Source organism: Giraffa tippelskirchi, chromosome 2, assembly GCF_054371585.1.
Source record: "Giraffa tippelskirchi isolate mGirTip1 chromosome 2, T2T-mGirTip1v1.2.pri, whole genome shotgun sequence".
Taxonomy (NCBI): Eukaryota; Metazoa; Chordata; class Mammalia; order Artiodactyla; family Giraffidae; genus Giraffa; species Giraffa tippelskirchi.
The window spans coordinates 11,451,031-11,474,588 of record NC_137276.1 but is presented as its reverse complement, the minus strand read 5'-3'; the positions used below and the strand labels follow the sequence as shown (position 1 = coordinate 11,474,588).

The 23,558-nt window shown below is 43.3% G+C and overlaps 1 protein-coding gene across 2 annotated transcripts in view; it reads left to right on the top strand.

The window, feature by feature from the left end:
- The window catches only part of PLPP4 (phospholipid phosphatase 4), a 438,966-nt gene that overhangs the window by 174,463 nt on the left and 240,945 nt on the right, over window positions 1–23,558 (top strand). For both annotated transcript variants that reach the window (XM_081535748.1, XM_081535768.1), the window contains one exon: window positions 7,764–7,937. In XM_081535748.1, the coding sequence (XP_081391874.1) occupies window positions 7,902–7,937 (36 nt within the window). In that variant the 5' untranslated portion in view covers window positions 7,764–7,901. Of the gene's footprint in view, window positions 1–7,763; window positions 7,938–23,558 lie in introns of those variants that run through there.

Here is a 23,558-nt window from a genome sequence, read left to right as displayed (position 1 = left end):
ATCACAAAGCCTTTGAGTTTTCAAGTCACTTTGGAATGAGAATATTTTTCTCCCAAACCACGAAGTCTAAATCCAGCTGGGGTTTTTTGCGTTGGAACACAGTGTTTCCCCAAGTTACCCATGTGCTTAATGCTAAAATAATATGTTTGGGATAATAAAGTGGGGAATAAAAAAGCATAAGGCATAGTTGAATCAAGTCAGTCTTGAGAAAAGTTTCCCTTTCCACTTTGAAGGAATTGGGCCTAAATGATATCTCTGATTGTTTGAGGAACAAAGATGGGAGAATATTAACAAGTTAGTGTGGGAGAAAGGTTATGAGAGACCTCTGAGCGATCATGCTCTGGGGGTGCAGTCATAGTCCTAAAGATGCTTTCTCTGTGATCAGGGATGAAGAATGCCAAGAACAGTGGTGTTAGCAGCCAATGGCTGTGTGCCAGCTTCCTTTCATGGTAGGAGCCTGGGGCCAAAGCCATGCCTTCACCTTAAATTTCTGTAGATTTCAGAATGACTTATAGACCATCCCCAAGATTCTTGCTGATAACCCATACAGAGATCTTCAGATCATATAAACTTGTTTATACACAAACCCTTTACAAAGTGAATGTCAGCCAGCAACAAAAGTTACTTTTCGGGAAGGTTAAATTCAGGAAAGGTGACCTATTATTTCTCAAACATCTGAATACAGTATAGCTTTTGAAGAAGTATTTTTGTTATGAAGAGGAAAATGGGTGATCAAAGTGGCAGGAGAAAGAAGGAAGAATAATAGAGAATCCAGATATATCAGTGAACATAGTATAAAAAAGAAAATCCCTAATCTTCATTTAGTGTGGTTACTAATAACTTAAATCTGACTACCTCAAACAACGAATGCTTTGTTAGCTACTTTACAACATTGCTACAGAACTGTTATCCTCTGTTTGGTGCTTTTGGGCATCCCAGATAGCACAGTGGTAAAGAATCTGCCTGCCAATGCAGGAGATGCAGGTTCGATTCCTGGGTCAGGAAGATTCCCCTGGAGTAGGAAGTGGCAACCCACTCTAGTATTATTGCCTGAGAAATCCGTGGACAGAGGAGCCTGATGGGCTGCAGTTCATGGGGTCTCAAAGAGTTGCACATGACTTAGCGACTTGAGCATGCATGCAGCATTCACGTCTGCTGGTATGGTAAACTGGCCACCTTTTAAAAATTAGAACAGTATGAACTCCCCTTCCATTCTTGCTGATGCCTTTGGAAACCATGTTTGAAGCCTGGCTTGATGGGGCATGATGGTTACAGCTTTGGCCTCTTAGAGGTCTTTTCTCATTCTTTGGAGACCCAGACCTATTTCTTTAATGCTGGCGAGTATCAGTCAGGATCCCTAATCTCTGCCATAGGAGTGAGTATTTGACCCAGGCTGGTTAATTAGTAATCTTTCATGAAAAGGCTGGTAGGTGAAGGTAGGTCACGTGACCCAAGTTGGACCGTTCAGATTCTTCCCTGGATGGGTACATAGATGTTGGGAGAGAAAGCTCCTCTTTCCACTGAAAGTTATTAGACTGCTGCTGCTGCTGCTGCTGCTGCTGCTAAGTCGCTTCAGTCGTGTCTGACTCTGTGCGACCCCATAGACGGCAGCCCACCAGGCTCTGCCATCCCTGGGATTCTCCAGGCAAGAACACTGGAGTGGGTTGCCATTTCCTTCTCCAGTGCATGAAAGGGAAAAGTGAAAGTGAAGTCACTCAGTCGTGTCTGACTCTTAGTGACCCCATGGACTGTAGCCTACCAGGCTCCTCCATCCATGGGATTTTCCAGGCAAGAGTACTGGAGTGGGGTGCCATTGCCTTCTCCGAGTTATTAGACTGGCAGGGTGTAAGTCAAGTTGTTGGCTGAATGCAATTGAGCAGAAGGAGGAGGCCACCAGGGAACTGCGAACGGTAGAAACAGAACCTCTTTCTGTAATTTTGTTAAGTACCTAAATGAGGCCTGTTTCATGACAGATGGAGGATTTTAGGGATTAATTGTTTTTTTAAAATAGCTTCATAATTGCAGGCACTGCTTTTTGATACATATATGCTTTCTATCGCATGGATTAAAACTATCATTCAATTCCTTTCCAGTCTTCCTGTCAAGATGACAAATGACCCATATCAGAAAAGTACCAGCTGGCAGAGGCTGTCAGCTCATAATTTTGCCACCACCAGAAAGGGTGGTGGCAGTGGCTGCTGTCTTGTCTTTCTTCTTCTGGGGACTGGATTTCTCTGTGAAAATCATCTCCTAACACCCAGTGTACAAGGGTAGGATGAATAAGAAGCAGTCCTGTAACATCACTGGGAAAGTTTAATGGAAATTGTCTGCCCATCCAGTGGCTGGCTATTCTTTGTGTATAGTGTTAGCTGGGAAAAAAAACAGAAATCTGCAATTCCCGCATAGCTGAAATTTAAACACAGCTATCCTATAAATACAGGACTGGCCAAATCTCTTTCTGAGCAAAACTATGAGAAAGATTGTTTACAGTTTGGTTTCAGTGTTGAGTTTGTGTAGAGATGCGGTGACCATGGGCTGGGTTCTTGATACGTGAGGCAAAGAGAACCCTGTTAGGTCTTACTGGGAAGGCTGTGCGTTATTGGAGGAAAGACACAGATTCATTCTTTCATTTGTTGTTGTTTAGTCACTAAGTCATGTCCTACTCTTTTGTGACCCCATAGACTATAGCCCACTCGGCTCCTCGGTCCATGGGATTCTCCAGGCCAGAATACTGGAGTGGGTTGTCATTTCCTCCTACAGGGGATCTTCCCTACCCAGGAATGGAACCTGCCTCTCTTGCATTGGCAGGTGGATTCCCTACCACTGAGCCAACAGGGAAGCCCATTCTCTCATTAGGCCCATCAGAAACCATGAACTTTGCTCTGTTCATCTGGAATCTTCCTCTTCTTGGTTGGCTAAGCGTGCCCATGGGACATCTCTCAGACTATACCCCAGCCCATTATCTATAATTGTCATGAGTGAGATAGGTCTCTCATATATGTGTACACACACATCAGAAACACTTTCCTAGTGTGTGGCAACATGGGGAAGAGGCAGAGAGTTTGGAAGATGTCAGAAAAAACAATTAGTTCAGGGGTTGACTAACTTTTTCCATGAAGAACCAGATAGGGTTGGTTCTTCTTTTAGGGTTGGTAAGGCATACTATGTTGTAGCTACTCAGTGTTGCCGTTGCAGCACAAAAGAAGCTATAGGCAGTATGTAAATAAGTGGTGTGGCTATGTTCCAATAAAACTTTATTTACAAAAACTGGTGGCAGCTAGATTTGGTGCTTGGGCCCTGGTGTTTTACTCCTGGCTAGTTCTCTGCCACGAAATTAAAAGATGCTTGTTCCTTGGAAGGAAAGCTATGCTAAACCTAGACAGTGTATTAAAAAGCAGAGACATCGCTTTGCTGACAAAAGTCCATATCGTCAAAACTATAGTTTTTCCAGTAGTCATGTACAGATGTGAGAGTTGGACCACAAAGAAGGCTGAGTGCAGAAGAATTGATGCTTTCAAATTGTGCTAGAGGAGACTCTTGAGAGTCCCATGGACAGCAAGGAGATCAAACCAGTCAGTCCTAATAGAAATCAACTCTGAGTATTGATTGGAAGGACTGATGCTGAAATTGAAGCTCCAATGCTTTAGTGCCTAATGTGAAGAGCCAACTCATTGGAAAAGATGCTGATGCTGGGAAAGATCGAAGGCAGGATGAGAAGGGGACAACAGAGAATGAGATGGTTAGATAACATCACTGACTCAATGGACTTGAGTTTGATCAAACTCTGGGAGTTAGTGGAAGACAGACAAGCCTGGTGTGCTGCAGTCCATGGGATCTCAAAGAGCTGGCCACGACTTAGTGACTGAACAACAGGAATTCCTGTGCCCTAGATGAGGAGATCCAACCAGTCCATCCTAAAGGAGATCAGTCCTGGGTGTTCATTGGAAGGACTGATGTTGAAGCTGAAACTCTAATACTTTGGCCACCTCATGCGAAGAGTTGACTCATTGGAAAAGACCCTGATGCTGGGAAGGATTGTGGGCAGGAGGAGAAGGGGATGACAGAGGATGAGATGACAGAGGATGACAGAGGATGGCGTCACCGACTTGATGGACATGGGTTTGGGTAAACTCCGGTAGTTGGTGATGGACAGGGAGGCCTGGTGTGCTGCGGTTCATGGGGTCGCAAAGAGTCGGACACGACTGAGTGACTGAACTGAGATGAGGAAACTGGAAGTCAAAATGATCCATTGGCCTCATTGCCTATAAGGAATCCAGATTTCAGAAACCTGGAGTCCAATCACTTCATTTCCACCCATCTCACACTGTAGCCTTTGGTTCTTGAATCCAAGTCAAAGAGGTACTTGGTCCTTCTTTTCTCTGGAGGGCTACATGCAAGCACAAGGGATGAATTCTTTAAAAACAGAGCTTCTCAACTTAGGTTTGGTGAGGCCACCTGGGCGCTTATGGCTCTGTCCTCGTGTTGGAGGCTGGGCCATGTCAGGTCACTGCACAGTCTTCAAGGGATACCCAAGTGCCTGATGACCATGAAGATTCTCTGTGGTTGACCTTACAGGAGGGTGTATCATCCTGGAAACCCTACCCTGAGAGATTTGGAGTCAAGAGAAATAGAAAGAGGTAAGATGTAGACAAATAAGCTTCATGGGACTAAGAGGGCTCCAGAACCTTCTCATTCTGAGAAGGGTCACAGTCTCTTAGATCTAACAAACCAAAGACTGCCTGTTACCCACTTCCTTGGAGAAGGACCCACAGGAAAACATTTTCTGACCACAGTAACCTGGGCTCAGGATGGAGAGCAAAGGACATAATGTTGAAATAATATCTGTGAAAAGTCTGCATTAGAGGATGTTTGAAATGAATTTTATTTCTTTCAATTAGATGCATTAATAAAGATTAATAAGTATTAAGATGGAAAAAGAACAACTCACATATTGTTCTGCCTTATCTAGACCAGTCTCAGAAATCACACAGTTAATTCTGAAGATAATTCTGCAAATTTCTACAGAGGGATAATTCTATCTTCAATGGAATTAGCAACATTCAGGACATTTTACCAAGCCTTCCCCTCTTTTTACCTAACACACTTTACTACCATCCCCCAAACCTCATTACTCAGTTGTTTACACCTTGTAGGTAGTCAGACATGCTTAAACCTGCACCTTTACTCTTTATTTAGCTTGGCTGGAGCTTTCATTATTTTAATCTTGTCTCATGAACCACACTCTTGATTTTGAATCACTAGGTTAACTTTGCACTGAATATTCTCTGATTCACTTTCTAGTTTAGAAGTGGAACTGTAAACAGCTATAGGAAAATAAATAAAAGCCCAGGTCATCTTCTTCCCACATATTGGAGTGTTGTCTTACAAGAGACTTAATTGTTTAATTAATTTAAGAATTTGAAGATTTGATTACATTCCAGAACTCAGGTGGCCCATTTGATGTCTCTTTCAGCATAAGCTGGACAGAATTGAAATGTCATTAAATCTAATTCTGCTGCTAATTTGTTTAGGGATTGTTTGGTTGTAAAGTACAGACATCCAGCCAAGCTAACTTGAGCAAAAATCAAAATGAAATTTATTGGAAGAACACTGGGCCCAGACTACAGAAGGCCAGCCAGGCATCTTCAAGGGCCTAAGCCAGGAGCTGGTATCTGGGCCAACGTCAACTTCTGTCTCTCTGGGGTGCTGCCTTTCATCACCTCATATCTCTGCAGTTTCCAAAGAAATTGGATAGAGCCTGGACTAGAGCTCAGGTCTCCAACTCAGAGCCCCAGCCTCTGAGCTCTTCACTGGTGTTTATCACACTCTGCAGGGGTGCCACAGAGCATCTCCACATGTTCGAGAATCTATCCAAATCAGAAAAGATGTAGCCCCCTTGGAGAAGCCTCCTCATCTGTTTCCTTGGTTTTATGTGTCAGGTTCTATGTAAGAGAAACATGTGACAAAGAGGTTCTGCTGTCTATTTGGTGCTCCTGTGGAATCAAGTACTGGGAATAATTGATCAAAACAAACAACAAAACATCAGGAACTGTAACTTGTGGGGCGATTATACTTTACTTGGTAGCACATGAACTAGTTGCCTTGAGAATAGGTTTCCTTTTGACTTCTCAGGAGATAAGAGCCCATTGATTTTCTGGCTCTCTAGACATTGGGCAAACTGCAGAGCAGGGACTGGAAAACAGGCTGTGTGCAGTAGTTGCTTGTTTTGTCAATAAAGTTTTATTGCAATACAGCCATCCCTTTTCATTTGTGTTCTGTCTTTGGTGACGGTAGCAAAGTTGAGTTGTGACAAGCACCATCTGGCACACAAAACCTAAAATATTTACCCCCTGGCCATTTACAGAAGTTCGTTGATCCTTGGACTAAAGAAATAAAACAGAAACTATCTATTTTTTTACTTCAGTATGTCACAGAGAGATGTTTTGGATGGTTCTGGAGTTAAAAGACAAATGGGTGCAGGAGTCTACAATGAAGAAATGACTCTTCTCCCATCTCAACTTCATGGTGGAATCTGATCATGGAATTGTTTCAGAGAGGGTTAGTAAACCAGGGGCAACCCAGGTAAAGCGCTCGATCAGATGGTTTTCCAGTACGAGCTGCAGTTCGAATGGTTTGACAAGAAACAAATAAGCTACAGGGAAGCGTGAATTATGACCAGGATCTGGGTGTATGTGATTGTGACCTCGCAGACTATGGATTGAACAATATCCTCTCAAGCCTCGATGGAACTGTTGGGTGGTTCTGAGGTAAAAGCTGAGGAAAAGTCAAGAGAAAAGATGCATTTGACGGGAACTGAGAATACAGCTTTGAGATGGCAAACTGGGTGATTCAGAAGAGGATTTTGACACTTGGTGTGAAGGAACAAAGCTCGCTTGAGTCTGGCAGGGAAAGGCTGGGTTGGTTTCTGTGGCAAAGTGTAGCCACTGCTGTCCTCTTCCTGTACCCCTTGGAGACGCTGTGGAAGTGAGTGGGGTGAGTGTTGCTTTAGTCTCTCTTCCTTCCGACACCTGGTTAACACCTAGCCTCTTCTTCCGTGAAGGGAAGTCCCCCTCCCTCCATCTCTGTGCCTTCATTTTAATCTGATAGGCCTCCCATCTTACTAAGCATTTTTCCAAATGTCTCTCTCTTTTTAAACTTTTATTTACTTTTGGCTGCACTGGGTCTTTGTTGCTGCGAGGCCTTTTCTCTAGTTTCCTTGCATGGGGACCACTCTCTAGTTGCGGTGTGTGGGCTTCTTGGGGCTGTGGCTTCTTTTGTTGCAGAGCACAGGCTCTCGGGCATGGGGGCTTCAGTAGTTGCAGCACGTGAGCTCAATAGTTGTGGAGCACAGGCTAGTTACCCTTCGGCATGTGGGATCTTTCCCCATCAGAGATCCAATCTGTGTTTCCTGCATTGGCAGGTGGATTCTTTACCCCTGAGCCACCAGGGAAACCCCCCACAAATGTCTCCTTATTATGTGGTTCGCCTTTATAATTCTGATGTAGCTTTTCTTTTTCTTTACTATTTGAATAAATTAGCTCTTGTGTCAATAATAATGGTAATGATATTCGTTACAACCTGGTATTCTTCATCTATTGAATACCTTTTTATGTGTCAAGCATTTGAAATACTTTCACTCATTTGGCCCTTGTATCGGCCCTTGGGAAGTGACAATAACTATAATTCCTATGTTACAAATGACAAATCTGAGGCTTAGGAAGATTAAGTACTGAAACAAAATAATTCATGTCTAATTCATTCAGCAAATTTCTGTTGGCCGACTGCATGTGCCTAGTACAGCGCTGAGTATACTGCCCTGAGCACCTCGTCGTGAAGTAAGAAATTATACTGAGCAGAGCAGCCAGAGCGTAAACAAAACAAACACGTGATTCCAGCACAGGATGATTGATCAGCATGAAAGGAAAGGACGAAGAACGGTAAGTGGGCACGGGGCTGCCTGGCCCCCAAGTTCATCCAGACTAAAGTCTCTCTCTGAGATCGATATAATTAAGCACTTTTTCTTTCTGGCCTTCCTCTCTCAGTGAAACACTGTAGCCTAGAGTTGGATGAGACTCCAAAATCCCATGATCCTGCCTCAGTTCAGTTCAGTTCAGTTGTTCAGTCATGTCCAACTCTTTGTGACCCCATGGACTGCAGCACACCAGGCTTCCCTGTCCATCACAACTCCCGGAGCTTGCTCAAACTCATGTCCATTGAGTCGGTGATGCCATCCAACCATCTCATCCTCTGTCGCCCCCTTCTCCTCCTGCCTTCAATCTTTCCCAGCATCAGGGTCTTTTCCAAGTCCCGATCCTGCCTAATGCATCTTACAAGGTGGATTTCTCCATTATCTATTTCATCTTGTCTTCTTTAGGTGGTAGAGACCCTACAGCCTTCCCCAGAAGACTTTTCTTTTTTTTTTCTTTCTCATTATAAACAAAGAGCAAGTCCATTTCTCTCACTTCTTCCCTGCCTCCCTCTTTCCCTTCATCCCGCCATCCATCTTTCTCTCCCTCCCTCCATCAGTTTACATCACTTTATTTCTAATGGAGCCTGTTCTGAATTCAACTCAGGAAGTATTTATTGAGGATGACTGGGGCTTAGCAGAGTGCTCTTCGTAAATATTTATTGAATAAATGCAAGTGCTAGGCTTAAAAGAAGACTGACTTAAACCAGACAGGATCCCTGGCCTCAAGGAGTTGTCCACTGGATAAGTAAACTGACACAAAAAACAGCTCCCCACAGTCCAATGCGGAGAGAAGCAGGCATTATTAAGGTGGTTCACTTGAGGTGGTTCTCCAAGAATTCTTCTGTGCGATATTCCAAGAGATTGGATTTGTTTCATGATACCATTAGTAGTGCAGTTCAATGATCAGCTTATCTTAATGCACTGATTTGTAGTTTTCCTGAACTATGTCTCCAGTTCAGTTCAGTTCAGTTCAGTCTCTCAGTCGTGGCCAACTCTTTGTGACCCCATGAACCGCAGCATGCCAGCCCTCCCTGTCCATCACCAACTCCCTGAATCCATCCAAACCCATGTCCATCAAGTCGGTGATGCCATCCAGCCATCTCATCCTCCGTCGTCCCCTTCTCCTCCTGCCCTCAATCTTTCCCAGCATATGGGACTTTCCAGTGAGTCAGCTCTTCACATCAGGTGGCCAAAGTATTGGAGCTTCAGCTTCAACACCAGTCCTTCCAGTGAACACCCAGGACTGATCTCCTTTAGGATGGACTGGTTGGATCTCCTTGCAGTCCAAGGGACTCTCAAGAGTCTTCTCCAACACCACAGTTCAAAAGCATCGATTCTTCGGTGCTCAGCTTTCTTCACCGTCCAACTCTCACATCCATACATGACCACTGGAAAAACCATAGCCTTGACTAGACAGACCTTTGTTGGCAAAGTAATGTCTCTGCTTTTTAATATGCTGTCCAGGTTGGTCCTAACTTTCCTTCCAAGGAGTAAGCATCTTTTAATTTCATTGCTGCAATCACCATCTGCAGTGATCTTGGAGCCAAGAAAATTATTTAACTTATATGCAGAGTACATCATGAGAAATGCCGGGCTGGAGAAAGCACAAGCTGGAATCAGGATTGCCAGGAGAAATATCAATAACCTCAGATGTGCAGATGACACCACTCTTATGGCAGAAAGTGAAGAAGAACTAAAGAGCCTCTTGATGAAAGTGAAAGAAGAGAGTGAAAAAGTTGGCTTAAAGCTCAACATTCATAAAACTAAGATCATGGCATTCAGTCTATCTTCATGGCAGATAGATGGGGAAACAGTGGAACTATGTCTAATGATCTTTAATTTTTTTTCCTTTCTTTTGATCTCAAAAGAAGGACATTTTTCAAAACTCAGAGAAGGCTCTGCATGTCATTGTTCAGGATGGATTTAATAGCACTATTCCCAGTGGCATGAATTTGTTAGGGTGGTGTTGCTGGCAGTAGTGAGTAGAGAGATGATGAGGTTACAGTCGCCAACATGATCTTATTCATTTACTTTAATTAGATGTTGTCTATGTCTGCTTCCCTTTAAAATGTAAATCCCATCAGAGAAGGGGCTTGGTGTCTCTTGGTCCCTTTGCATTACCAGTGTCTGGACAGCGTCTAGCACAAGTAGGTGCTCAAAATTATCTGTTGAGATACTGGATGGAAGAATGGAATGACTACACCGTTTTCTCTTTTTGAATCACAGAAGAGCCTTTCAAGTAAGTTGATGACATCTGATTTTCTGGTCTCCTAGACTTGGGTGATTAAAAGAAGACAATTGGAAGAGGAAGGAGTGCTGTGAGCAGTGAGGGGGGAATCCAAGAATGGCCATAAGGCCCCGCCAGAGCTCAAACATGCAGCATGCTTGGGGGACATTGCATGTGGGGGCAGAAGGAGCTAGCCTCCTCAACAGCCCACAAAAACATGTGTGCACACACATGGAGTTGTGTGAGCAGCAGGGTTTCTGATCCCTGCCCCTGTCCCCTCTGAGCTCTGCCGTGTCCGGCCTCTCACAGCTGCCTGGCCCCAAGGCTTTCCCATTTCCCCCAGGATCATTCCCACAAAGTTCAGGCATTTCCTTCTATGGGTCTGACAGTCTCTGAGCCAGGTCCTCCCTCTCAATGCTGCCCAAGCCGCTGGTCCCAGAGGGCCATCTCTGCTGGGTCCCAAGTGGGGCTGGGGGGAAGCCCCTTCCTCTGGCTCTGAGGACCACAGCAAACGTTCCGAGCCTCATTGTTTGTACCAGACACTTTATATATGTAAACTCACTGATAGGCTACCCACTCCAGTATTCTTGGGCTTCCCTGGTGGCTCAGCTGGTAAAGAATCCACCTGCAATGTGGGAGACCTGGGTTCAGTCCTTGGGTTGGGAAGATCCCCTGGAGAAGGGAAAGGCTACCCACTCCAGCGTACGGGCCTAGAGAGTTCCATGGACTATGTATAGTCCAAGGGGTCGAAAAGAGTTGGACATGACTGAGTGAATTTCACTTCACCATGATTCACTAAAGAGAGTTTCCTCCCCCACTCCTGGCCCCCAGTTCTACATCTCTAAAATTGGGATGCGTTGTAGAATCCATGTGAGCGACCCAGTGAAATCCAGCCTCCAGTCCTGCCAGCATCACTGTGAGGAGGGCACTATCATCTCTCACTTAAGGAAGAGGCACGGGGCTTATGTCACAGGTGACCCATAGTGGAGCTGGGAATCTGCTGGAGCCCCGAGCCCATGCTCTTCACATGCTACATGTTATCCCCTTCCTTGTTACCTGGACAGCAGGCCACACCATTGTCTGTCCCTCCCTCCTGTCAATCACTTTTGTGACCCAGAAGCCTCTGAGCACAAACCTGTGTTAAAAATGTATACCCATGGCTGATTCATGTCAATGTATGGCAAAACCACTACAATATTGTAATTAGCCTCCAATTAAATAAATAAATAAAAAATTAATACAGGAACCTCAAAAAATCCAGTTAGGAGGCCAGAAGGGGGAGCTCTAATGCTCTCTGAGGATAGCAGAGCCCAACAGGAAGAGGAAAGGCTCCTCTTCCTTCCTGACAAGGACTCAGCCAATGAAAGGCTCAGATTCTTTGTGGACTGTATCCTCTCAACTTCCTTGTCCCCTCCATAAAAGAGTTCTCTTCCTCTCCTGCCCTTGCTGTGCAGGGACTTGCAGGTTGGGCTTTCCCTGGTGGCCAACCCCAGGTTGCGATTCTCTGCTGATCCTGAATAAACTCATCTTTGCTGGAGAGATAGCTGGCAGTCTTTTTGTTCCAGATCAACCTGCAAACACGCTCTTTCATACTTCTCAGTCTGACAAAAGACTACCCTGAATATCCACTCTTGCAGCTACACACTCAGAAGGGCCACTGGGTCAGCTGTTCTGCAAGAGGCTGGTTCTGAACTCTAATTTGGGTTTTCCTGGAGACCTTACCTATAAGCTAAGTGCTTTAGATGCAAGACAAGGCTCCATGACCTGTGTCGACTTCATAAGAGGACTCTCATTTTCTCACTTATCCAGAAATCCAGGGTAGGGAGAGGTGGGGGTCCTGAAAGTGAAAATATTATTGCTCAGTTGTATCCAGCGTTTTGCGACCTCATGGACTATAGCCTGCCAGGCTCCTCTGTTCATGGAATTCTCCAGGCAAGAATACTGGAGTCGGTTGCCATTCCCTTCTTCAGGAATCTTCCCAACCAAGAGATCAGACCCGATCTCCCTCATTGCAGGCAGATTCTTTACCATCTGAGCCACCAAGGAAGGCTAGCTAGCTAATTCAGTAGCTTGTGGTGCTTCCAAGGGCCAGGTATCTGCCATCTTCACAGTGTCATAGTTCCCTTCACAGTGGACACAGCTATGTCCTAAAGAGAAGAGATCATTGTTTCCTACTCGTCTCTGTTAATTTGGACACAAAACCAAACCAAAATAAATCAAGCAAAAGAACAAAAGACCAACCTTCCCTGCTCCTTCCCTGAAGTCCTCCACAGAGTCCCATTGGGTGAATTTGGGTTGCATGTTCAGGCTGTAGCTGCAAGGCAGGCTGGGAAATGCTGGGGAAGCTAGTGCCTGTCCATCAGGCTGGACAGTGTGATGTGATAAATCAGCACAGTTTCATGTATGGATATTCAATGGTACAGAACTTGAATCCCCAAAAAAGGTTTAATTGAGTTCATTATCCTCAGTATAAGCAGCTGGGGAAGTAGGTTATCTATTTTAGAAAATGTTAGATCCTTCAAGCTTAAAAAAAAAGTTTTCATCTTTCTGTGTCAGTTTTCTGGAAAATTCATTAAGTAGAACCCCTTGTCTTCTGACAGTTCCATATCAACTAAGTATTATTTTAAGTGAATAACTTGATATTCCAATTGGCCAGTCCTGGCAAAAAAAAATCCTGGTAAGTGATTGCAGTGTTTTGAAGTCTGACAGATTTATATAGTCTGGCTGATTCTTAAACAGACTTCACAGATTGCTTTTATGATGCCTCCATTTTTTCCTTTTCTCTTAATTTTTCTATCAGAGTAGAGAAAAATGGAGAAAAACTGGAATATAAGTAATACCAAGGCATTTTTGTTCTGGGCAGAGTATTGGTGGAATGAGGCACTTGAGACTCATAGTTTCAGAGAGTTTGGGGCTTATTCTTGAGCAATTGAATAAAATATGTCCATTTATTTCTTGTGATTCTTTGATGTCCTTTATCAAGTTGATAAAACCATTATGTTTTAGAGTGGAAAGGGGTATCAGAAATTCAGCAATAGTTTCATTTCTTAAATGGATGATTAATAATGTGTCAACAGTGCCCTGGTGGCTCAGACAGTAAAGAATCCGCCTGCAATGCAGGAGACCTGGGTTCGATCCCTGGGTTGGGAAGATCCCCTGGAGAAGGGCATGGCAATCCACTCCAGTATTCTTGCCTGGAGAATCCCCATGGGCAGAGGAGCCTGGTGGGCTATAGTTCACGGTGTCGCAAAGAGTCGGACACGACTGAATGAGTAAGTACACAGCACACAACAATGCTTGATATTCATATAATCTTTATATATAAGATATACATTACTATTGAAGAAACTGAGGCCCAGATAATTTTTTTTAAAGTCCCAGGTAGTTACCGGCAAAAGATCATAAACTTAACCACAGCACACAGCCACACCCCTGCCTGGATGGAACATTTAACAAGCATTATAGTTATTGATGGGCTTCCTAGGTGGCACAGTGGTAAAGAATCTGCCTGCCAATGCAGGAGACATAAGAGACACAGGTTCTATCCCTGGGTCAGGAAGATCCCCTGGAATAGCAAATGGCAACCCATACCAGTATTCTAACCTGGCGAATTCCATGGACAGAGAAACCTGGTGGGCTATTCCATGGGGTCATGAAGAGTCGGGCACGACTGAGCACAGCACACATATATAATTATCATGACTTCTTGGCCCCTTCTCTCGTTTTCTTCTCGTGTTATATCGGGAAATGCATCTGAGAAGTGAAAATACTGTAACCCAGATAACATTTAATGATGAGTAAGAGTCGAGGTGGCCTCCTTGCCAGTGAAACTCATTTGCTTCTAACCTTTACACATGCAGTGGCCAGAATAAATGAAGCTCTAGGTGGGTCTGCACCATCATATTTGGTTACCTTTGTGACCTTATCCTAGAAAACATTCTAAAGGCATGCTTTTCTGTGTGTAGGGAATGCAAAGAATATAAGATTTCTGTCAAAAAGCACTTGGATCTTGAAACAATTGATGTTCAAATATGACTGCTGAGGATCATAAATATTTACAAGGCTGACATTTGATTACTTTTTATGAAAGTAGAGAAAACATTTTAGCTGCCATTTAAGCTTTGGAGGAGAATTTGCTTTTGCTTTTCAGAGATAAATGTGTTTGTGATAGTCCTTGTTATTGATTGTCTCCTTGTTAGCTTTTAGGAGACTTCCATCTTAAGCAGACAGAAATGTTATTAACATCTTAGAAAACATGCTGGTATAAACTCCTAGTAGGTCAGCTGAGTATCTTACTCATTCTCATAGACTGCAGCACTTCAGAGAAGGTGATGGCACCCCACTCCAGTACTGTTGCCTGGAAAATCCCATGGACGGAGGAGCCTGGTAGGCTACAGTCCATGGGGTTGTGACGAGTCGGACACGACTAAGCGACTTCACTTTCACTTTTCACTTTCATGCACCGGAGGAGGAAATGGCAGCCCACGCCAGTGTTCTTGCCTGGAGAATCCCAGGGACGGGGGAGCCTGGTGGGCTGCCGTCTATGGGGTTGCACAGAGTCCAACACAACTGAAGCGACTTAGCAGCAGCAGCAGCAGCAGCACTTAGCACTCTGTCTAGTTAGCACAGATGTTTATCGTCCACTTCTATGGGCCAGACCCACACTGTGCTGTGGAGACAGGGTTGAGGGAGACATACTTGAATCCTCAGACTTCACGGGGCTCAGAGTCCAGTGTGGTGTTGACCATGCCCCATTCAGTTTCTTATCAGGATCAATAAGGGAAAGAAAGACATTTTTCCTTTGGTTTGTAACTTCACTAGAAGCGTGTAGTATAGACAGGTGAGATGGAGAGATTTTGGAGCCCAGGAAAATAAGATCTCTTGCTGCCTCTGCTTTTTCCCCTTCTATTTACTGTGAAGCAATAGGACATTACATACATTGCATTGCATTACATTATATTGCTGCTGCTACTGCTAAGTCGCTTCAGTTGTGTCCGACTCTGTGCGACCCCATAGACGGCAGCCCACCAGGCTCCGCCGTCCCTGGGATTCTCCAGGCAAGAATACTGGAGTGGGTTGCCATTTCCTCCTCCAGTGCATGAAAGGGAAAAGTGAAAATGAAGTCGCTCAGTCGTGTCCGACTCTTAGCGACCCCAAGGACTGTAGCCTACCAGGCTCCTCCATCCATGGGATTTTCCAGGCAACAGTACTGGAGTGGGGTGCCATTGCCTTCTCCGACATTATATTACATTACATAGCAAAGGGGAATTAAGGGAGCAGATGGAATAAGAGTTGCTAATCAACTGCCTTCAAGATAGGGAGATTATCCTGGATTATGTGCATGGACCCAGCATTTTGACAAGGGTCCTGAGGGGTGCAAGACGGAGGCAGCAAGGGAGGTCAGAGTCACTTGTGTGGGGAGGATTCAGTTTGCTATTGCTGACTGTGAAGATGCAAGAAGGGGACATGAGGAGTGTAGGTGGCCTCCAGAAACTGGAAGAGGGAAGGAAATATCAATAGATTTCCCCCGGAACCTGAAGGAACCCAGCCCTGCATTCCTTGACTTTTAGCCCCGTAAGACCCATGTTGGACTTTTGATCCACAGAACTGCAAGACAACAGATCTGTGTTGTTTTAAGCCATCAGGTTTGTCTCAGCAAAAACAGAAGATTCGTACTCTATCAACCTTACAGCCTCTGAGAACATTTCTACTCACGTATCTTGAACTTTAAAATTCTTTCTCTGAACATTTCTCTCCATTTTTGCTCTGTGGTCTTAGCAACTTTATTTACTATCATTTATGTTCTTCAGGCTTTGCGTCCACACACCCATATTTCACTTTACTTCTAATTATGCAAATCTTCTAACAGAGTTCCTGGCCCATGGAGAGGAATCCAGTAGAGTAGCAATACTAGTGTTTTTCGCTATTATCATAACAAAGGAATTCCTCATCTCTTCAGAACCCAGAACAATGCTCCTCTTACAAGTAAATCCTTATAAGATATTTGTGAAATTGAACTGCAAGTACATTGATGAAACACATGAAAGCAATTTCTTGTGATTTCTGGCTCATTTTAATTAAGAAAAACTTTAAAATGAAACTGGTCAAACTCCCACTCTCCACATTTTTAGTTAAAATTATATAACAGCATTAGCATGTATGTCTTACATCTCCTGTGTGCTTCATTTTGAGACCTCAAGTGTTTGATATTTATCCTTCTTCTTTGACTTTTCATGTTTAAATACAAAATATGTTGGTTTCTGTCTTGTGATGTTTCAATGACAAACTGAAACCAGCTATGTTTCTTAAAAGATGAAATGAACCTATCAGCACATACAAATTATTCAGTTAAGAGCTCCTCCTAATTTATATTCAGTTGACCAAGTTACCAGTCTTGAGACCTTCATATTGATTTTACTTTTCTTCAATATTTTAAATGAACGAGATACTCCATGGCTCAGGAGATTTAGTAGCTGTTCCATCAGTTGAGTTTTATTGTCTCCTGAAGTCTATCTATAAGGTCTTTGTCATTAATGTGGGACTTCAGTTGCTATTTACAACATTTAATTACATTCTGAGTTCTCACAAGCAGCTAAACTTTTATAGTAAATTAAGCATTTTGTTTAAATTTAATTCTGAACTCTGCATGATCTGCAGCAGATGGGATTAAGTTAATTTGCCTGGATTTTAATTAACACATGACTGAAAAGAAATGACACCTAGTAAAGTTTGTAGCCAGGCTTGGGAGCTGGAGTTCAGATTTCAGTTTGATGTAAGAAATAAAGCATTGCAAGTCTATGTAAAACCCCTGTTTCTGCCCCTCCCTCATTTCACTTCTCTCCTTTTCTTTAAAGAATAACTTCTGTCATGAAGTTGGTGAGTGTCATTCTCATGCTTTAAATATTAATCTTACATGTTTTTAAATGTTGTGTGATACCCTACCATGCAGATATATTTTCAGCTTCCTTCTGTTGCATAGGGCTTCCCTGGTGGCTCAGATGGTAAAGAGTCTGCCTGCAGTGCTGGAGACCAGGGTTTGATTCCTGGGTCAGGAAGATACCCTGGAGAAGGAAATGGCAACCCACTCCAGTATTCTTGTCTGGAAAATCCCATGGACGGAGGAGCCTGACAGGCTACAGTCCATGAGGTCACAAAGAGTCGGACACGACTGAGTGACTTCACTTCACTCTGTTGCATAACATTTTGTTTTTGAGATTTATCAATGTCAGTGTAGCTCTTATTCTTTCATTTGAAATGCTTTGCCATGATCGTGTTTTTTTCCATTTCCCTGTCAGTGAATTTTGAAATTGTGTCCAGTTTATCACTTACAGAAAAAATGATGCAGGGGACTTTCCTGGCAGTCCAGTAGTTATGACTTCGCCTCCCAGTGCAGGGGATGATATTTTAATCCCTGGTTGGGACAGAAGCAATATTGTAACAAGTTCAATAAAGACTTAAAAAAGGAAGAAAGAAAGAAACAGTGCTGCAATGAACATGTTTATATATGACATTGAGAGAGAGGTTTTCTACATTGGTAACATAGGTGTGAAATTGCTAGACGTAGCATAGGTACATGTAAACCTTTCCTATCTGGCCCAGTTGCCCTCCAGGATGACACACCAGCTATGTGTATGGGTCCTGTCTCTCCACTTTCTCATTCTTTCTCATGTTCATTCTTTGAGGGATCCCAAGACCACTCCTTGGTTCATTGATTTCTTAGAAGGACTCACAAACCTCAGAAATAGTTTTCACTCATGGCTATGATTTATTACAGTTAATGAATGCAAAGCAGGATCGATAAAGGAAAAGGACACTTGTGGCCAAGTCTGGGGAGACCAGGTGTGAACTTCCAGAAGTTCTACCTGATGGAGTTGTACAGGACATGCTTCTTCCTTTGGCAGCTAATTGTAGGAACACCTGTGAAGTGTATGTCCCGGGAAAGTTTATTGGAGCTTAGGGGTCTGGAGATTCTAATAAAGCCTGGTTATACAGGCACATATTGCCTTTTTTTTAAAGGATTTTTTTCGATATGGGCCATTTTTAAAGTCTTTATTGAATTTACAGTATTGCTTAAAGTATTATTACAGTATTGCTTCTGTTTCGTGTTTTCATTTTTTTGGCCACGAGGCATGTGGGATCTCAGCTTCTGGACCAGGGATTGAACCTGCATCCCCTGCATTGGAAGATGAAATCTTAACTACTGGACCACCAGGGAAGTCCCACATATTGCCTTTGTGATTAGATAGGGTTACTGAAACTCCTACAGAAGGAAAGTAGCTGTTTACCATAAATCGGTGTTTGCAAAAATTATATAAACAAGCTGGTACAACATGGTTAAAGTATATAAAATGTCCTTATCAGTTAGTAGCATAAGGAATAGTCCAATAACCAATAGATCAGTTCTCAGGAGCCAGCCAAGGAGCAGTCATACAAGCAGGCCCCCCTGAGAACGTACGAGATGTGAGCAATCAGATCTGCTGAGTTAATTTGTCTCCACACTTGCCAACACTGAGATTTTCATTTTAAATTTACAGCCAATTTGATGAGTGTGAAATAGAATCTCATTAGTATTTCAGTTTGCATTTTCTTGATTACAGGTGAGACTGAATGAGTTTCCTCTTCCGTGAGTTGTCTGTTCGTATTTAGTACCTTTTTTCCCATTAGGATTTTGATCTTTTCCTTATTGATTTGCAATTCTTTCCACATTTTGGATATTAATCTTACGTTGATATGTGTTTCGAATATATTTGCTCCATCTGTAAGTTACCTTTTGCTTATATTCCTAGTTTTCAAAGTTTTTCTGTGAACTAGTGTTGCATGTTTGGAAAAGATTTTTCTTCATTCATTGATTTATTAGTTTCTTGTGGCTGCTGTGACAGATTGCCACAAACTGAATCACTCAAAACAATACAAATGTATTCCGGCACAGTTCTGGAGGCCAGAAGTCTGAAATTAAGGTGTCAGCACATTAGTTCTTCTGATGCCTCTAAGAGGAAATCCATTTCATGCCGCTCTCCCAGCTCCTGGTGTCTGCCGGCAATCCTCGACATTCCTTGGCTAGTAGCTGAGTCACTCCACTCTCAGAATCTATCTTCACGCCATCTGCTCTTTCTTTTCAGTGTGTCTCTTATAAGGACACGTCATTGAGGTTAGGACCCACCAGATAGTCCAGGATGGTTTCTTAATCCCCAAATCCTTAATTATATATGCAATGATATATATACATATATTATATATGCAAAGACTTTATCCAAATAAAGTAACATTCAGAGACATGGGGTATCAGGACACGTGTGTGCTTGGCAAAGGCTGGCCATTGGTACCAAAGGTGGGACCTGTTTCGCAGAATGCCTGATTCTGCAGTTGTTGATGCCTCCTGAAACTGTCCTCTCTTGAGATTTCTCTTGAAATAGAGGAAAACAATAGAATGGGAAAGACTAGAGATCTCTTCAAGAAAATTAGAGATACCAAGGGAACATTTCATGCAAAGATGAGCACAAAAAAGGACAGAAATGGTATGGACCTAACAGAAGCAGAAGATATAAGAAGACGTGGCAACAATACACAGAAGAACTATACAAAAAAGATCTTCATGACTCAGATAACCATGACGGTGTGATCATTCACCTAGAGCCAGACATCCTGGAATGTGAAGTCAAGTGGGCCTTAAGAAGCATCACTATGAACAAAGCAGGTGGAAGTGATGAAATTCCAGTTGAGCTATTTCAAATCTTAAAAGATGATGCTGTGAAAGTGCTGCACTCAATATGCCAGCAAATATGGAAGACTCAGCAGTGGCCACAGGACTGGAAAAAGTCAGTTTTCATTTCAATCCCAAAGAAAGGCAATGCCAAAGAATGTTTAAACTACTGCACAATTATACTCATCTCACATGCTGGCAAAGTAATGCTCAAAATTCTCCAAGACAGGCTTTAACAGTACATGAACCGTGAACTTCCAGAAGTTCAACCTGGTTTTAAAAAAGGCAGAGGAACCAAAAATCAAATTGCCAGTATCTGATGGATCATTGAAAAAGCAAGAGAGTTCCAGAAAAACATCTGTGTTTGCTTTATTAACTATGCCAAAGCCTTTGACTGTGTGGATCACGACAAACTGTGGAAAATTCTTCAAGAGATGGGCATACCAGACCACCTGACCTGCCTCCTGAGAAATCTGTATGCAGGTGGTCAAGAAGCAACAGTTAGAACTGGACATGGAACAACAGACTGGTTCCAAATCAGGAAAGCAGTCTGTCAAGGCTGTCTATTGTCACCCTGCTTATTTAACTCCTATGCAGAGTACATCATGAGAAATGCCGGGCTGGATGAAGCACAAGCTGGAATCAAGATTGCTAGGAGAAATATCAATAACCTCAGATATACAGATGACACCACCCTTATGGCAGAAAGCAAAGAAGAACTAAAAAGCCTCTTGATGAAAGTGAAAGAGGAGAATGAAAAAGTTGGCTTAAAGCTCAACATTCAGAAAACTAAGATCATGGCATCCAGCCCCATCACTTCATGGCAAGTAGATGGGGAAACAGTGGAAACAATGAGAGACTTTATATTTTTTTGGGCTCCAAAATCACTGCAGATAGTGACTGCAGCCATGAAATTAAAAGATGCTTACTCCTTGGAAGAAAAACTATGACCAACCTGGACAGCATATTAAAAAGCAAACACATTACTTTGCTGACAAAGGTCCATCTAGTCAAAGCTATGGTTTTTCCAGTAGTCATGTGTGGATGTGAGAGTTGGACTATAAAGAAAGCTGCACACTGAAAAATTGATGCTTTTGAGCTGTGGTGTTGGAGAAGACTCTTGAGAGTCCCTTAGACTGCAAGGAGATCCATTCAGTTAGTTCAGCTCAGTTCAGTTCAGTTGCTCAGTTTTGTCCGACTCTTTGTGACCCCATAGACTGCAGCACACCAGGCCTCTCTGTCCATCAACTCCCGGAGCTTGCTCAAACTCATGTCCACCAAGTCAGTAATGCCATCCAACCATCTCATCCTCTGTCATCCCCTTCTCCTCCCACCTTCAGTCTTTCCTAGCATCAGGTTCTTTTCCAATGAGTCAGTTCTTCCAATCAAGTGGACACAGTATTGGAGTTTCAGCTTCAGCAGCAGTCCTTCCAATGAATATTCAGGACTGATTTCCTTTCGGATTGACTGGTTTGATCTCCTTGCTGTCCAAGGGACTCTCAAAAGTCTCCAACACCAGAGTTCAAAAGCATCAATTCTTCGGCACTCATCTTTGTTTGTAGTCCAGCTCTCACATCCCTACATAACTCCTGGAAAAACCATAGCTTTGACTAGATGGACCTTTGTTGGCAAAGTAATGTCTCTGCTTTTTAATATACTGTTTAGGTTGGTCACAACTTTTCTTCCAAGGAGCAAGCGTCTTTTAATTTCATGGCTGCAGTCACCATCTGCAGTGATTTTGGAGCCCCCCCAAAATATAGTCTGTCACTCTTTCCATTGCTTCCCCGTCTATTTGTCATGAAGTGATGGGACCAGATGCTATGATCCAACCAGTCAATCCTAAGTGAGATCAGTCCTGAATATTCATTGGAAGGACTGCTGCTGAAGCTGAAACTCCAATACTTTGGCCACCTGATTGGAAGAACTCACTCATTTGAAAAGACCTTGATGCTGGGAAAGATTAAAGGCTGGAGGGGAAGGGGACGACAGAGAATGAGATGGTTGGATGGCATCACTGACCTGATGGACATGAATTTGAGTACCGGGAGTTGGTGATGGACAGGGAAGCCTGGCCTGCTGCAGTCCATGGGGTCTCAAAGAGTTGGACACAACTGAACCTAACTGACAATTAGTAAAACTTGAGTGAAGACCCTGAAAGTGAAAGTGGCTCAGTTATGTCAGACTCTTTTCGACTCCATGGACTATTATACATGCCAGAATACTTGGGTGGGTGGACTTTCCCTTCTCCAGGGGATCTTCCCAAACCAGGAATCGAACCCGGGTCTCCCATATTGCAGGTGGATTCTTTACCAGCTGAGCCACAAGGAAAGCCCACGAATATTGGTGTGGATAGCCTATCCTTTCTCCAGCAAATCCTCAGGATCCAGGAATCAAAGTAGGGTCTCCTGCATTGCAGGCGGATTCTTTACCAACTGAGCTATCAGGGAGTAAAGACCTTAACCACAGCTAACTTCACTAGAAATGTGACACATAAAATATGACAGTGACTATGCAGCCTGCTCCAGAGGTCAACAGACCGTTCAGTGGTGTTCCCCAAAGCTATGAGCACTGATTAATGGGCCTCATTAGCCAGTGTAATCGGGTGTTCTGAGAGCTGCAGCTTCTGCCCTGATGGGAATAACAGTTGCCAACTCAAATGTGTGGATCAGCCCTGTTATTAATGAGACTCACAAAAGTTTTGAGGCACTTTTAAAAATTACAACTTAGCTCCTATTTGGGGTGGTTAAAAGAGAAATGAAAACAAATTGGAATGTCAGATTGGGTAGCCCCTTACAACTGGTGTAAACGATTCAGAGAAAGTCATTATCTCAGTTGCAGAAGGCTTTCCTGTTCAATTTCTTAACAATGGTAATGAGGAAAATAAATGTGAAGGGAATGGCTTAGCGATGATATATGTCATCCCAAAGCCATTTTATCACAGGGCGCCAGGATGTCTGGAAAGTCTGACAGTTTTGCTTCTGGAAGGCAATTCGTCAAGGAGCAAGGACATTTTAATTGTTATTTGTTAAATATAGCAGCTTGCACTTAACTAACCTGGTTTCTGGGGCTACCTCTTTGACCTTTCAGACTGACCCATACAAAATTTCTTTGGAATCAATGCTATAATATATACTTTCATCAGAGTTAGTCTGATAAGTGTTAAATGACTCTAAGGCTCTGGAGGTTGGAGACTAAGTCGGATTCGTTTCTGTGTTCCTACATGCTTCTCTGGTTCTTCCCCATGACTCATATGGTAAAGAATTTGTCTGCAATGCAGGAAACCCGGGTTTGATCCTTGGGTTGGGACGATCCCCTGGTGATGGGAATGGCAACCCGCTCCAGTATTCTTGCCTGGAAAACCCCATGGACAGAGGAGCCTGGCAAGCTACAGTCCATGGGATCGTGAAGAGTTGGACACAACTCTGAGCAACTAACACTTAACACTCCCACATGCTTGGGGAAAGTTTGATGAATGCATATGAAAGTCCCAGAATGGAAAATTACTTTAGATTGCTTTCTGTATCTGAGACAGGGGGTAAGTACAAAAATACAGAAAATATAGAAGACAGGGTTCCTGCTCTTCAAAAAGCTGACCATCAGAATTAGGATGAAAGAAGGCTTCATGTCACATGCCATCACCATTCGGTTAACAGTTGGTAGTG